General features: G+C 39.5%; 1 protein-coding gene across 1 annotated transcript; it reads left to right on the top strand.

The window, feature by feature from the left end:
* The first annotated feature begins 7,830 nt into the window (after nt 1–7,830).
* On the top strand, nt 7,831–13,144 carry isl1a (ISL LIM homeobox 1a). The gene is made up of 6 exons (XM_072387053.1): nt 7,831–7,982; nt 8,350–8,539; nt 9,207–9,466; nt 10,304–10,590; nt 11,005–11,172; nt 12,368–13,144. The coding sequence occupies exons 1-6, from the start codon at nt 7,955–7,957 to the stop codon at nt 12,482–12,484; spliced, it is 1,050 nt and encodes a 349-aa protein (XP_072243154.1). The 5' UTR covers nt 7,831–7,954; the 3' UTR covers nt 12,485–13,144.
* The last annotated feature ends 588 nt before the right edge of the window (nt 13,145–13,732 follow it).

The following is a 13,732-nucleotide window of genomic DNA, read 5'->3' as shown; positions in this document are numbered from 1 at the left end:
GGGATGGCAGCTCTCCTGCCCTGCAATAGGACAGGATACACTGAAGCCACAGCCTGTGACTTACTGCTGAAATGTTCCAAGCCCATATGAGAGTGAAGGATTTGACAGATATCGTTCAGAGGTTTCAAAGAGGTCAAGGAGGACTGGGAACAAGAAGTATAAAGAGAGAGGTCAAAGGTAGTGTCCTACATTAAAAATAAAAACATGCCAGTTACGTAAATCTACCATGATAATTTAGATCCTAAATAAATCCAAAATAACAAGAAATGGCCATAAAAGGCAACACAGTAGTTAATAGAAAAACCTTACTTTTGTTTCTGCATTTTTCAGTGTACCATGAAAATCAATGTGTAGATACAGGAGGCTATGTAATATGAGACTCACATGTACGTGTAACCATGCCAGCCCTTGGTACTGGCAGGTTCAAGTGGAATGACAACCATTACCGTTACACAGAAAAGGTTCACGCATTCATTCAATAGTTTGTTATTAGACATAATTTAGCTCTTATTGTTTATCCTGTGAAAGTTTTTGTGAATGTGTATCGCAGTAAAATGTGGTCTTAGGGGAACCTTCTTTAATTAGAATTACCACAAGTCTGCAGGTTCTTACATAACAGTGAAGACTGAAATGCATTAAAAATACTGGAGAAATCAAAGAACATCCTAATGCTGCCTGCTCTCTCTCTCTCTCTCTCTCTCTCTCCAAGGAGTGGGCTCACTTAAGCGGGTAGATGATGGCATCTTCAATACCAACCCCAGGATGATAAGCACACTGCAGTTGGTCCTGAAAAGTGTTCATCTTCTCACTGTAGTAAGCCACTAACAGTCTATCTAGGACTTGATATGGAATATTAGAGCCAAGTCATTTAGGGTAGATGGATGAGAATTTTCAGGTACTGGAACGAGGCAGGATGTCTTCCACAGCACTGGAACTTTCTCTTGACTCAGGCTAAAGTTGAAGAGGGGCTGTAGAATCCCACATAGCTGTTCTGTACAGGTCTTCAGGACCCTGGGGCTGACACCATCTTTACCTCCATCCTTGTTCTGGTTCATTCTCTCCAGTTGTTTCTTTACTGCCAGAGACAGTCAAGCTGGAGTCTGGCTCTGTTAAGATCCATGACTGATGTGGAGGGTTACAAGGCAGAGGTGTGACAGCCAAGCTGTGGATCAGGGATCAGGTGTGAGATCAGTGTTGCTGGAGGCAGGGGAGGAGCATGCTGAGTTTTGATCTGAGCTGAACCTATTGAAAGGAAAAACAAGTTCAGTTCATTGGCCCTGTCCAGTTTTCTGCTCCCCCTTCATCTTAAAGCCTGTGATCTTTTTCATTCATGACTACACATCTCATGATGTTCTGCTGGAGCTTTCTTTCCAGCTTTTTTTCTGTACACCTCCTTGCCCTACCGTGTACTATTTTTCAGCAGTTTCTGTACACTCCTCTATAACTCCCTGTCTACCTCCTGAAGGTATTCTGCTTCATCGTCTGTGATCTAAAAGCACCCTTTTAGAATTTTTTGTCAGTTTCTCGAGACCATCTTTATAAACTCTTTTTGCTATCAAGTTGCGGCTGCACAATTGGTGTTTATGTGGAGATGAAGAGTACCAGCTTGTTGTCTGATTTTCCTAATGGAGGATGTTCAGAGGAACTGTATGCATCTTTTACATATGCATTGAATAAATCTAACATTTTATTTTCTCTGGTGGAGCAGTGACAAACTGTTACAAGTTAAAAGTTTAGCAGAAAAGGAGACTTGATTGAAATCTTCACCATGAATGTCAACTCTTTCAGTAGATAATATAGAGAGAAGCCCCTGTTATTAAGTACTGCAACGTCTCTGTCTCTGCCACTACTCCTGATGACTGTCTGCCTGTATCATCTATGCAAGGTAGAGGAGCACTGGATTCCAGCATATGCTCCGAGCCACTGTTTTCTTGATAATCCTGTTATGTCAATGTGAGTGCGCCAAGCTCATCTATTTTATTTGCAAGCAATCTCACATTACCCATGATTATATATCAATAATAATATTACCCATAAGGGAACAGATGCCTAAATGTTCCCCCACTTATTTCTTCATTTTGCTCCTGCACAGCATCCAAGGTGTTTCCTCATTAACTCTCGTTGAGATTTGGGGTCTTTCTTCTGGCATTAGCTACATTTTGGAAAGGTCAATCAGCTGCTCCCATTTGTAAGCAACTCTTGCTGGAATGGTAACTTATCAACAAAGATGTTAGGAAGTGTCAGAAATACAATGAGAAATCCCTAAAACAGCACAGTATCTGAACTAGTTTAAAACAATCTCAAAAATATTTTTTTCTGGGAAAATTTCAGAACAAAATACATACAATATGGTTGACACTACTAAAACTTGCTGCCAATATTGTTCATTAGATTATAGAATGAATAATAACAAAATCAAGGTTTTGTTGCTGATGGGTGAGCTCCAGACGTGTATTGTGTTTCTAGGTGGGTAGTCAGAAAGGCAGTCCCTATTTCATAGCCCTGAAAGGAAATTACCCAAATCCATACAAAAATATTCAACTGCTCTTTCCAGCCATTTCTCACTCAGAAGTTGTCATGTGCTGCTGTTTTGCCTGGACCCCTCGATGTCTCAGAGCATAGCCTTTGTAGTCAGTTCTTAAACGACAAGGTAAACATTAAATGTTGTATTTCCAAATCTTCATCTGAAATGGTGGATTGTGTTACAAAGTGGTGCATTACAAATGCAACCCCAATCTTTTCACAAGCAGTTTTAGTACCTAATTCTACCTATGAAATTTTTTTGCCTAACCAAGCATCTGTAAGGCTTAACCCTAACCAAACAGTTACGAAAAGAAAAAAGATTAGAAACAACATTTGGAAAGGCATTAGTTGCAACATTAAACTATAGTATATATATATATAAACTCCTGTTTATTAGTCCATGACTCTCCACAGCATTACTTCTCGTCCCCAAATGTCATTGTATATAGCGCTTACATATATTTAGGACTTATTCCACCTGCCAGGCCACCATTATTACTGCTGATCTTTGCACTGACCTACAAGTTATTACGGAAAACTTAGGTGCACAGGGTGACGACCTACAGATACCAGATTTTTTTTTATCAATATTCATTACATCAGACCAGGTGACATGGTTCAACTCAACTATGACTCACTACAAGTACCTTGGATCTGGTAGGAATATCCAGCTTAAAACAATGTAAAGCTTTTCCCATGGTCTGTAAAAAATCCAGATCTAAACCCAGTTGAAAAGGTTAAGCAAGATCTAGGATTAACTTAACAAAACACTAGTAACAGAGACAGCTTCCCAAATGATGTGTAGCCATCATAGTCCTCATCACTGTTTAGATTTGCTTTGTTTGACAAATAAAATATGTTGAATCATGACTATGCATACTGATTTTGTTGATCTTTTCCATAATATTTTACTTGAATTACCTATTGAAATAAAACACTATTGCAATCTGTGAGCTAGCGTACGAATGCTGCAAACTAACACCAGATTGAAATGACTGGCAGGTAAAGATATTTACCAGTTAGATTTCTCAGAATTGTGTGAATTGTGTTCTGACAGGAGCTTGAATGTAACAGATGTTCATATAAATGAACACACAGCAGGTTTAAATTACAGGTGATATTTTGTCTATTTTGTTTTTAGTCATCTTATCTCCTGAAATGATCAGATAAATTGGCATTCATTCAAATTTCTTGTATATGTTAAAGCATATGTAAATGTCCACAACTTGTATAAAATGCTATTTATGCAGTATTCATAATGTTAATGTTGTGTTCTTTTGTGATCGTTTTTACACAGTACCATGAAATTCCAAAAATTCCTACTCAATTTAAAGCTGCCAATAATTTATTTGATACATGTTTGAAGCTGGGTAGAAACATTCTTTTTCTTATTCCAGAAGAAAACAATGACAACTAATAACTGTTATAACTACAGAATAATAACAAAGGGCTCATTTGCTTCTTATATGCTATCCTAATCACCAATCTTTTACATAATTGTGATTCAGGTTTAGTGACTCATTGATTTCTAGAATGCACCACAGAACAGTAGCGGCCAGTTACAGCACCTATGATCATATTATGTGTATTCTTTTTTTCCTAAAAATCTAAAGATCCAATTCAGTTCTGTTCAACTCAATTTTATGTATAAAGTTCCAAATCACAACAAATGCCAAGTTATAAACAAAGATGGGGGTATTGGAATGCTTCTTCACAACAGATGTTGTAATTCTGGAGATGTCACTGTGAAGGACAGGATCTGTATTTGATTGATTGAACTGTTAGCTTTAAGTTTTCATCAATATAATCTACGGAGAGAGCTCAGCTGTGTTATACAGCCACTGTGTCATTAGCTCAGTCGCTGCCAGGTTACGATTTCTACCACATTCCCCTCTCTGCTACACTTTCAACCTTCCAATGGTTTATCAACTGGATAAAATAAAATGCTGGATTTATGCTATGTAAATGTAAGGGATGCAAGTAGTTCCTCTGAACACCCTCCAATAGGATAATCAAACCACAATCTGGTGAGGGAAGATGAGGGAAGAAGTGAGAGCAAGGAGATGTACAAGAAAAGGCTGGAAAGTGAACTTCAAGAAAACAACATTAGGGATGTGGGGTAAGGATTGAAATATTTCACAGGTTTTAAGGGGAACAAGGAGCAGAATGATGGAAATCTGGAGAGAGACAATGAACTGAACATGTTTTTCAATAGTTTCAGTTCAGAACAACCTGCATGATTCTCTTCCCCTGCCTCTTGCTAAAATGACCTTACAACCTCATTGGACCCACAGTTTACCTGTCACAGCTTACCTGTGAAACCTACCCTCCTGCCATGTCTATCTGTCTCCATCCTTCAGGTGAAGAGGCAGCTGGATACATTAACTGTAAGAAGGCTGTGGCTCCTTATGATGTCAATCCCAGGGTCCTGATGGTCTGTATGGATCATCTACAGTTTCTTCAGCACCTCTTCAACGTTACCCTGAGCCATAAGGTCCAGTGCTGTGGAAGAGATCCTGCCTTGTTCTGGTACCTAAAAAGATCTCATCCATCTGCCTCTTGACTACAGACCAGTTGCCCTCATATCCCATGTCATGGGAGAGTCTGATGTTGGTTCACATAAATAAGCAAATGAAAATGTTTCAGGACACACTACTACTTACCTAAATTGTGGCAGTGGACTGTTTGGACAACTCCCACTCAGCAGGAAGACACCGCTGAGAGAGCCAGACCTTCTGTCCTGACCGGTTGGATTTGAAGGGAAAAAAAACAGTAGAGACAGAGAGAGATGGATGAGGGGCAGTGCAACCAGAACGATTCAGCACTGGAAACAGAAATACCTACACAAAGAGATAGGATCAAACTACCAGAAAGTGGTACACATTTAGCAACAGACGGTAATAGCATCCAATTGTCCTAAAGAAATGAAGAGAGAACTTCAGATTGTTTTTGTACAAGAATGAATATAATGGTCAAATATATGTGTACAGTCCTCATTTTACCAAGCCCTAAAAATGGGTTAATTGTTTGAGGAGAAAAATAAAAATTAAGTTGGAGATATAATTCTTCCGCATTAAAGCCAAATGTTTGCACAAGGCATATGATGTGAAACTAAATCATTTAACATGAATATGCTTAGGCTTTTTAATCATGTCAAGCTGCCATGTTCTAGAGAAGCGGAGTCACTTGATGGTAAAATCTGGCATGACAGTTTAGATATCTAATTAAATTAAAATAAGAAAAGGATCGACTCTACTTCCTCATTTGAGGGCAGCACCACTGATGGTTACGCTGCCAATGTGCACCTGGTATTAATGCCGGTTAAACTAAAAAATCAAAACATAAGCAAAAAGCTAAATGTGTTGTGCTAGCTGGCAACATGCACAATGAGCTTTGCACAGCTCATCATTTTGAATTGTCTATACTTTAAATTTGTCCTTCACTCCTGGGCCTGCATGGACCTTTTATGTCCTTGATCAGTGGTGTGCAGTGAGGGGCAGAGGCACTGCTCTCAGCAGTTTCAGTGGTCTGCTACTCAATATATTTCAGTAACCGAATCACTATTTCTCTTTAATGGTTATTAAGGGAACAGCGTTAGGTAGTCCTGAAAACAACATAACTCATATTATACAAAATGAGTTTAAGTTTAGAAAAATTTATTTATTTTCTATAATCATTTTCTTTTTTTTTCACTTATTTTTACAGGAATAACTCAAAAATAAAACTATGCAGCAGCTAATTTACATATTTTGTACCTGGACAGGAGGACATAATTCAGCAAATGCTTCTCTGAAAATAGTAAAAATGTAAAAAAGTCTGTGTGTGTTAAATGTTAAATGGACCATAAACACAGTAAAAAATAATAATTGGTGGAGATGCTTTTATGTTTGCAACAATCAGATCTTGAGTATCATTTTTAAACACTGCAAAGCTTCGTCTGTTTGTAGGTATGGAGGTCCACTTCTACACTGCTTAAATCGAGAAAGCAGATAGAGATTGTTCCTATGAATCATCAGATGCTGTATTCCCATCAGCACTGACGATGCTCTGCAGAGCATCACAGTCTGTCACAATCACAGAATTAACGCAAGAATATACTTAATAAACTGATTTGTCACCATCGTGATCAAGTTCATATAACTGCTAGTGTACAAGACTTGAAACTGTAATTTTTTTTCTGTGACAAAACATCCATTTAAAATGTATATTTCGGTTCTAATAATGTGCAAATCAATATTTTCAATCAATAAACAAAAACAGCACATTACTTCTTATCTTTGCTATAGTGTCCCTGTAGATGCTTATCTATGCTTCATCTTCATTTTAACGAAATATTTAAAATACTACTACTATAACTAAATAGAAATAATACCTAATCATTATCACTTATGGTAAATATATTAGTTATGATAGTAATAACAATAATAATAGAAAATAAGCCAATCAATCATTTCAGATTAATTTAATAAGTTTACAAACAGTAGTATGATTCGTCATCACCTTAAACAACTTAGGCCGACATTTCAAACATACAGCTGTTCTATTTCCATGAAAGAGACTCTGCTCTGTGTTTCCTTTATGAGGAGATCACAAACACAAGAGGGCGCGTTGGTGTGTGTCCGAGCTACAGTGCCAGTCCTGGCCCAGATGCCCAAGCTCTCTGCTGAAAGCCACGGATGTCCGTGCAAGGAGATATTTTTCATTTGGCTAAATGAGTAATTGTCAGCTAAATCTTCCAGAGGATTAAGTTGTGGTTCTTTCATTCTCTTAAAATACATGATTACTAAACTCTCCATATACTGTCTTCTGGGAAACTGAAAAGTTATTCTTGATTATAACAAGATTTAATCTGATACATGTTACGCTGCTACCTGCTGTAAATGTGTGCATTACTATGAGGTAAAATATCTGTAATTGTAAACTGTTAATTTATTTAAAATAAACCTATTTCATGTACGAACTTGTTCAATAAGTTCTGGATTTTTCCTCATTGGACAAGGCCTATAAATGGAAATGTAACAAAAGAGATAAAGCCGATGTGTTTCCTTTATAAAAATGATCAAACAATTCTACACGTCACAACAGCAAAATAAAATCTAATATAAAACACCAAAGCAAAGCTGGGAAAATTTGTGTGCAGCAGGAGGCCTAAGTGTACCAGCGCGCGCGCGTTTACTTGTCAGGATCTGCAGAGCCAATCCGCTACTTATGTAGATGACGTGCTGATGTCCTACGTCAGCTCTGTCGCTTGTCAGGATCAGAGCTGCACACAGTGCTGTAGGGAAAAAAAAAAAACATATACACACTCTCCCTCCCCAAGCCGGACAGCACAGCTCCTGGCCCCGCAGCCCGGCAGCGGAGCACAAATCCAAGCTTCCCGGCACCACAGCCCGCAGTGACAGTGGACCTTAAGTCGCCTTACTTTGTCGATATGGGAGACATGGGGGACCCGCCGAAAAGTAAGATGCTTGTTCGATTTTGGGATGCTAGTCTGGTATTGAATTCCTCACAACTTGAGAGTTGACTTTGTTGCATTGTAATATCTATAGATAGAAAATATTTGCATTGTCTGTGAAAGCCATCGGTCTCGTTAAAAAAAGAAAAGAAAAAACTATCATAGAAGTGACAGTAAATGTTAATGTATTCGAACTGTTTTATTCACATCAAGAAAACGTCGGTTAATAATCTAAGAAAAACAGCAATAATTTTAATAATAATCTGCAATGTCAAACATATAATTGTATTACATTTGGTAGCCTTCTTTACTTTACTCAGCATACATTGTTGAACAGCGTGTGATGTGGCCTTTTTATGCTGGTCTTTCAGAGAAGCGACTGGTGTCTCTTTGCGTGGGCTGCGGGAACCAGATACACGACCAGTACATCTTGCGGGTCTCCCCGGACCTGGAGTGGCACGCTGCTTGTCTCAAATGTGCCGAGTGCAACCAGTACCTGGACGAGTCATGCACTTGCTTCGTCAGAGATGGAAAGACTTATTGTAAACGGGACTACATCAGGTAGGACGGCGGGACAGGACGACTTTCACACGACAGGAGCTGGAGCCGCACGGCAGTTGGAATTATTATATTTATTAATATTTCACAAGACTCGATTGAGATTATTTGGGCTGATTTCCATCCCGCGGAGTCCTGTTTTCAGTGGGTTAATATGGTCTTATTTTACATATTATCACTAGACAAATGATTATTGAACAGTGCAGCGCAAGTTTTTCCTCATCTCACGCTTCATAAGAAACATTTTACAGAACTGTAAAACTGCACAAAAGGCCTACATAACGCACAGGTGGTTTCAATCATTGATACGAGACTGTGCTTTGTTGCAGACGGACCTGTAGAAGATCATAAATCCATATCCATGAGCTGTATTTATCAGGCACTGGGAAATGATCGAGATTTTGTTTTTATTACATGATATAAGTTCAGTCAATGACAAAAGTCCTCTTAAAGTATCTTCTAACTTTCATGACAATTATATTTAGTAACGTTACCATTTGAGAACACGACAAAAAACTAAAACTACTACTACTGATAATAATTATAATAGCAATGATTATTATGATAATGATAATAACATATCATAGGGTAGGTTATTATAATTGTTCTAATTTTCCTTTATGTTCATAACTAGGTTTGTGTAAGTGTGTGTTGTGTGTGTGCCCCGCAGGTTATACGGTATTAAATGCGCTAAATGCAATATCGGCTTCAGTAAGAACGACTTCGTGATGAGGGCTCGCTCCAAGGTCTACCACATCGAGTGTTTCCGCTGTGTTGCTTGCAGCCGGCAGCTCATCCCCGGTGACGAGTTCGCTCTAAGAGAAGACGGGCTCTTCTGCAGAGCCGACCACGACGTGGTGGAGCGGGCCAGCCTTGGTAACGGAGACCCGCTCAGCCCGCTACACCCCGCCAGACCGCTGCAGATGGCAGGTAAAAAGTCCCGATGAGATAAAGACAAGCCTGTTATGTTAAATAACATTTTAAATCGCACCGAGGCTGTTGTCTGGCTGCTTTTGTTTCCATCCGAAGCCTTTTGATTTCGGCCAGGCGCTCCTCAAACATAAATTATTTGTGGTCTACATGCGACTTTTCAGAGGATACAGTAATGATATTTCATGTTCAGATTAACTGCACTTCGTGAAGCTCAAAAACAAGTTTTGTCCAAGTTTGATCTTTACGTATTTGTTTTGAATTGAGTTGAATATCATGAACCGTGAAACTTGTCTATATTTGAGTTGTTGGGGGTTTCTGGTGGACTTTTGAATTTCTGCCTCTCTTTATGTGTCTGCTCTGCAGAATTCTGTCAAGCCAAAGATTAGATAAAGTGTGCGCTGCAGTCAGAAATACACTAAGTTATCTCAGCTGGGGGTGGACTAGTCTCCTATGACCTGCATGGCTGCGGGTGCGGGATGTTTGGCCAATTGTTGTGCGGTGGTCGTGATGGCTTGAGATTACATTGATGGCCCAGGTGCTTTTTAATGTATTAACATTGTATTACTAACCCCCCCCCCCCCCCCCCCCCCATTCATTCAGCTGCCACATCGAAGGCCTCAGCAGTGTGTTGTAATCCTCCATTTAATCTGTCTGAGTTTGCACATTGTCTGATTGAATAAACTGTTGTGTGGTGCAGGACCACGCAGATCTATGCTACAGGACTCCGGTGGGATAAAAGAGAGAACAATAAATAGCTCGTCCACATACTTACGCAGATTGATCTAGCTTTACACTAAACTAATGTGAATTAACTTTGCTTTGCTTGATTAACAGCAGAACCAATATCCGCCCGGCAACCTGCGCTCCGGCCTCACGTCCACAAACAGCCAGAGAAGACAACCCGGGTCCGAACAGTGCTAAACGAGAAGCAGCTGCACACACTGCGGACTTGCTACAATGCCAACCCTAGGCCTGACGCACTAATGAAGGAGCAACTGGTGGAGATGACCGGCCTCAGCCCACGAGTGATCCGGGTCTGGTTCCAGAACAAGCGGTGCAAGGACAAGAAGAGAAGCTTGCTTATGAAGCAGCTGCAACAGCAACAACCCAACGATAAGACAGTAAGAGTACCGACCGCGATGGTTGAAAGCTTTCTTTATGCCTTTCAGACATCGTGCAGAAATATGTAGAAGACAACTAAAAAAAACCCGTGTGTTATTTTCGACCCAATAGAGGCCACAAATGTTGAAGCCCTGTCTGCTCTCATATTATTAAGTTGTTAACCCTTGCGGACATATGATAACCCTCAAAGCGGATGTAAATCAGTGAAGTGATTTTATTCAAGAAGTCCAACATCCATATTTGTCTCAATGCAAAGTATAGCGGTAATATGAAAGTGACCATGTTTATGTTGAGTCTGATTCTGACCGCTGATAGAGCACACACACACACACACACACACACACACACACAAGTGGACGCGTGGATATTAGAGATATTTATGACTGCTGACCACGACCGTCCACCACCTGCAGAACATCCAGGGAATGACAGGCACTCCGATGGTGGCGGCCAGTCCGGAGCGGCACGATGGCGGCATTCAGGCCAACCCCGTGGAGGTGCAGAGCTATCAGCCGCCCTGGAAGGTCCTCAGCGACTTCGCCCTGCAAAGCGACATCGACCAACCGGCATTCCAACAACTGGTTCGTCATTTTCTGATCACTCACTATTGACACATTGACATTGTATTTAATTAATTCAGTTTAGTACGATATTCAATCTCTAGATCACAAAATTTGACCCAAAGTGGTTAATCTCTTTGACGCAGCAGGCCCATTTTAAGCATTGTGCATTTCAGGTTTGCAGCTTGGCAATGTAAAAAAGCTATTTTTACACTTTTTACACTTTTCTTCCTGCTATTTTCCTATTGCTCTTAAATAGGACCAGATGATACCAACCCTATAGCCTATTCAGCCCGATGTTTACTCATTTAATTCAGTTGGTCCTCTTGAAAACTTTTTTTCATGCCGTTTGCTGTGAAAATTAATGATGTTTCCGTCCACATTAAATACTCAGCATCCATCTAAAATGGCACATCCATATATTTTTCTTGACTTTTTTTCTTTACGGACAGTTTATTTCAATGACGCTTTTACAACTGGTCCACCAGGTGATCTGAGTGGCGTCATATCCAACATCCACCTGCAAAGATGACTGATGTTAGTCATCACAACTGCTTGTTATAGTTTTCTGAAGAATTTCTACTTTTAAGTAGAGGATGGCCTATTTATCGATAGAATACTCAATGTTTCATTTAGGGGGACACCTGATGGGGAAATGAAGACACGGAACCAGTGACGGATAACTTAATTTCATACTTATTGATTTACTTATGGTTTCCCGGTCAGGAAGTCCGAGACAATCTTCTAGATTCTCTTAAACCCAGTTCGAGCTTTGAGGTTCGGTAAAACTAAGGGACGTTGTTGTGCTTGCTTCCTTTCTATTTTCTTAATTTAGGAATTTATCTCCCCACATTCGATGTTTATTGGCCTTTATTACAAAACAGGGATGTGAAATTGAACTCATCCGTGTTTTTTGGTTGCGAGAGAATTGCGCACACAAGCTCAGCAAGCATAAGAGAGCGTATCGAAGAAAGTTTGAGATAAATTAAGTGATTATGGATAAATGAAAAGTAGTTATGACTCGGTGTGTAGTTATGGTGTGTGTATATGATTTTATATTTCATTCCCCATAACTTGAAGACACACACCTCTTTAGATGCTTACGTGCGTCCGAAATGTGGCCCCTGCTGACTTTGAATTTTTTGCCCTCATTCTGACACAGACACCACTGTGGGGTATCCGGATATTTCTAACTGCTGCTGGATTCTTCTTTCAGGTCAGTTTCTCTGAAGGAGGACCAGGTTCTAACTCGACAGGCAGCGAGGTAGCGTCCATGTCGTCCCAGCTTCCTGACACGCCGAACAGCATGGTATCCAGCCCCATCGAGGCTTGAGCAGCCGCCGCACGGACTGACTGAAGCCTTGATCAACCAGTTCCTCCCGATGACACCAAACAACCCCGCTGGTTGTATTTTGACACTGTGAAGACAATCATGGGAATTACCACAGCCACCCATTCTAATGTCTATCCAGAGCGCAGACAGGCGGATGCGTCATCTTGACCAGTGCAACCCATTTACATGCCTGGTTACGGTTGCCAAAAAAGAGAAGACATGAACCTGCTTTATTGAAAATGGGACCTCTGAATAAGGGACAAATCTAAATCACGATCTAAATCCAGCTACATTGAATAGAAAACATTCAGTTTTTTTTTTAATACACCCAACTCATCATATAGCCTGATAGACCATTTGGAGGAAAACAGCGCAGAATCTCTGCAGTTATTTGACTTTCCTTCAAGACTTAAGTAATAAGGCATTTGCAACAAGGTATACCTCTATTTTGCCACAGGCTTCGTGGAACATTTGTGTATTAGTGTCCGTCCAAGAATAGGCTATTTTTCTTCCCCAAAGACCTGTAAATTAATGATAAGTTAGTTGTGGAGGGAATGTTTTGTTTATTCCTGTGCAACAGATTTATTTATTATTTATTGCTGATAAATTTGCCACCTTTTGTGTAACTTTCGTAACTGAAGTAAAAAGAAACAAAAACTATTTGTTTTGTCCGTGGATTTTCGTTCACATTTCAATATTCATCTTTTAAAAATCCTGAATAACTAATGTAAAATAAGAGCTTTTTTCACTCTAAGTGAATATTCACTAATAAGACCGAACACTAACTCTAATTATTACGGGTAAGAATGTGTACAGCTTTGCACAAATTCTGCGCCTAAAATCGTGATACTAACATTACTGAGTCCCAACTCGTCCCCTCCTCTTCGTAACAGATCACGTTTTAATTGAATAATTTGTTTGTCACTTTCAAGAAATATTTAGAACCAAAACTTTGTTTTTATGCTACTGTGAAATTTGTCCAGATGACACTACCCAGAAATGATTTCATTAGACGTTAAAACACGTCTCTGTATTTGAAATTACACGAGCAATACCCGACTATATTCTGAATTTATGACTTAACCAACGTGTCTAAAAAAAGAAAAAAAATGGATGAAACATGATAATAATGATGAGACAACTAAATCTGCTCCAATTTTGAAAAGCTTTTTCAGCTGTTCTTCATCTGAAAAAAGTCAAAATATTTTATGCATCTTTCAGCTTTAAGATCTTTAGAAAAAAATATTT

The sequence above is a fragment of the Leuresthes tenuis genome, unplaced genomic scaffold, assembly GCF_036924035.1.
Source record: "Leuresthes tenuis unplaced genomic scaffold, fLeuTen1.0.hap1 SCAF_6, whole genome shotgun sequence".
NCBI classification, from domain to species: domain Eukaryota; kingdom Metazoa; phylum Chordata; class Actinopteri; order Atheriniformes; family Atherinopsidae; genus Leuresthes; species Leuresthes tenuis.
The sequence above is the reverse complement of the archived record's forward strand: the minus strand, read 5'-3'. Positions and strand labels throughout refer to the sequence as shown.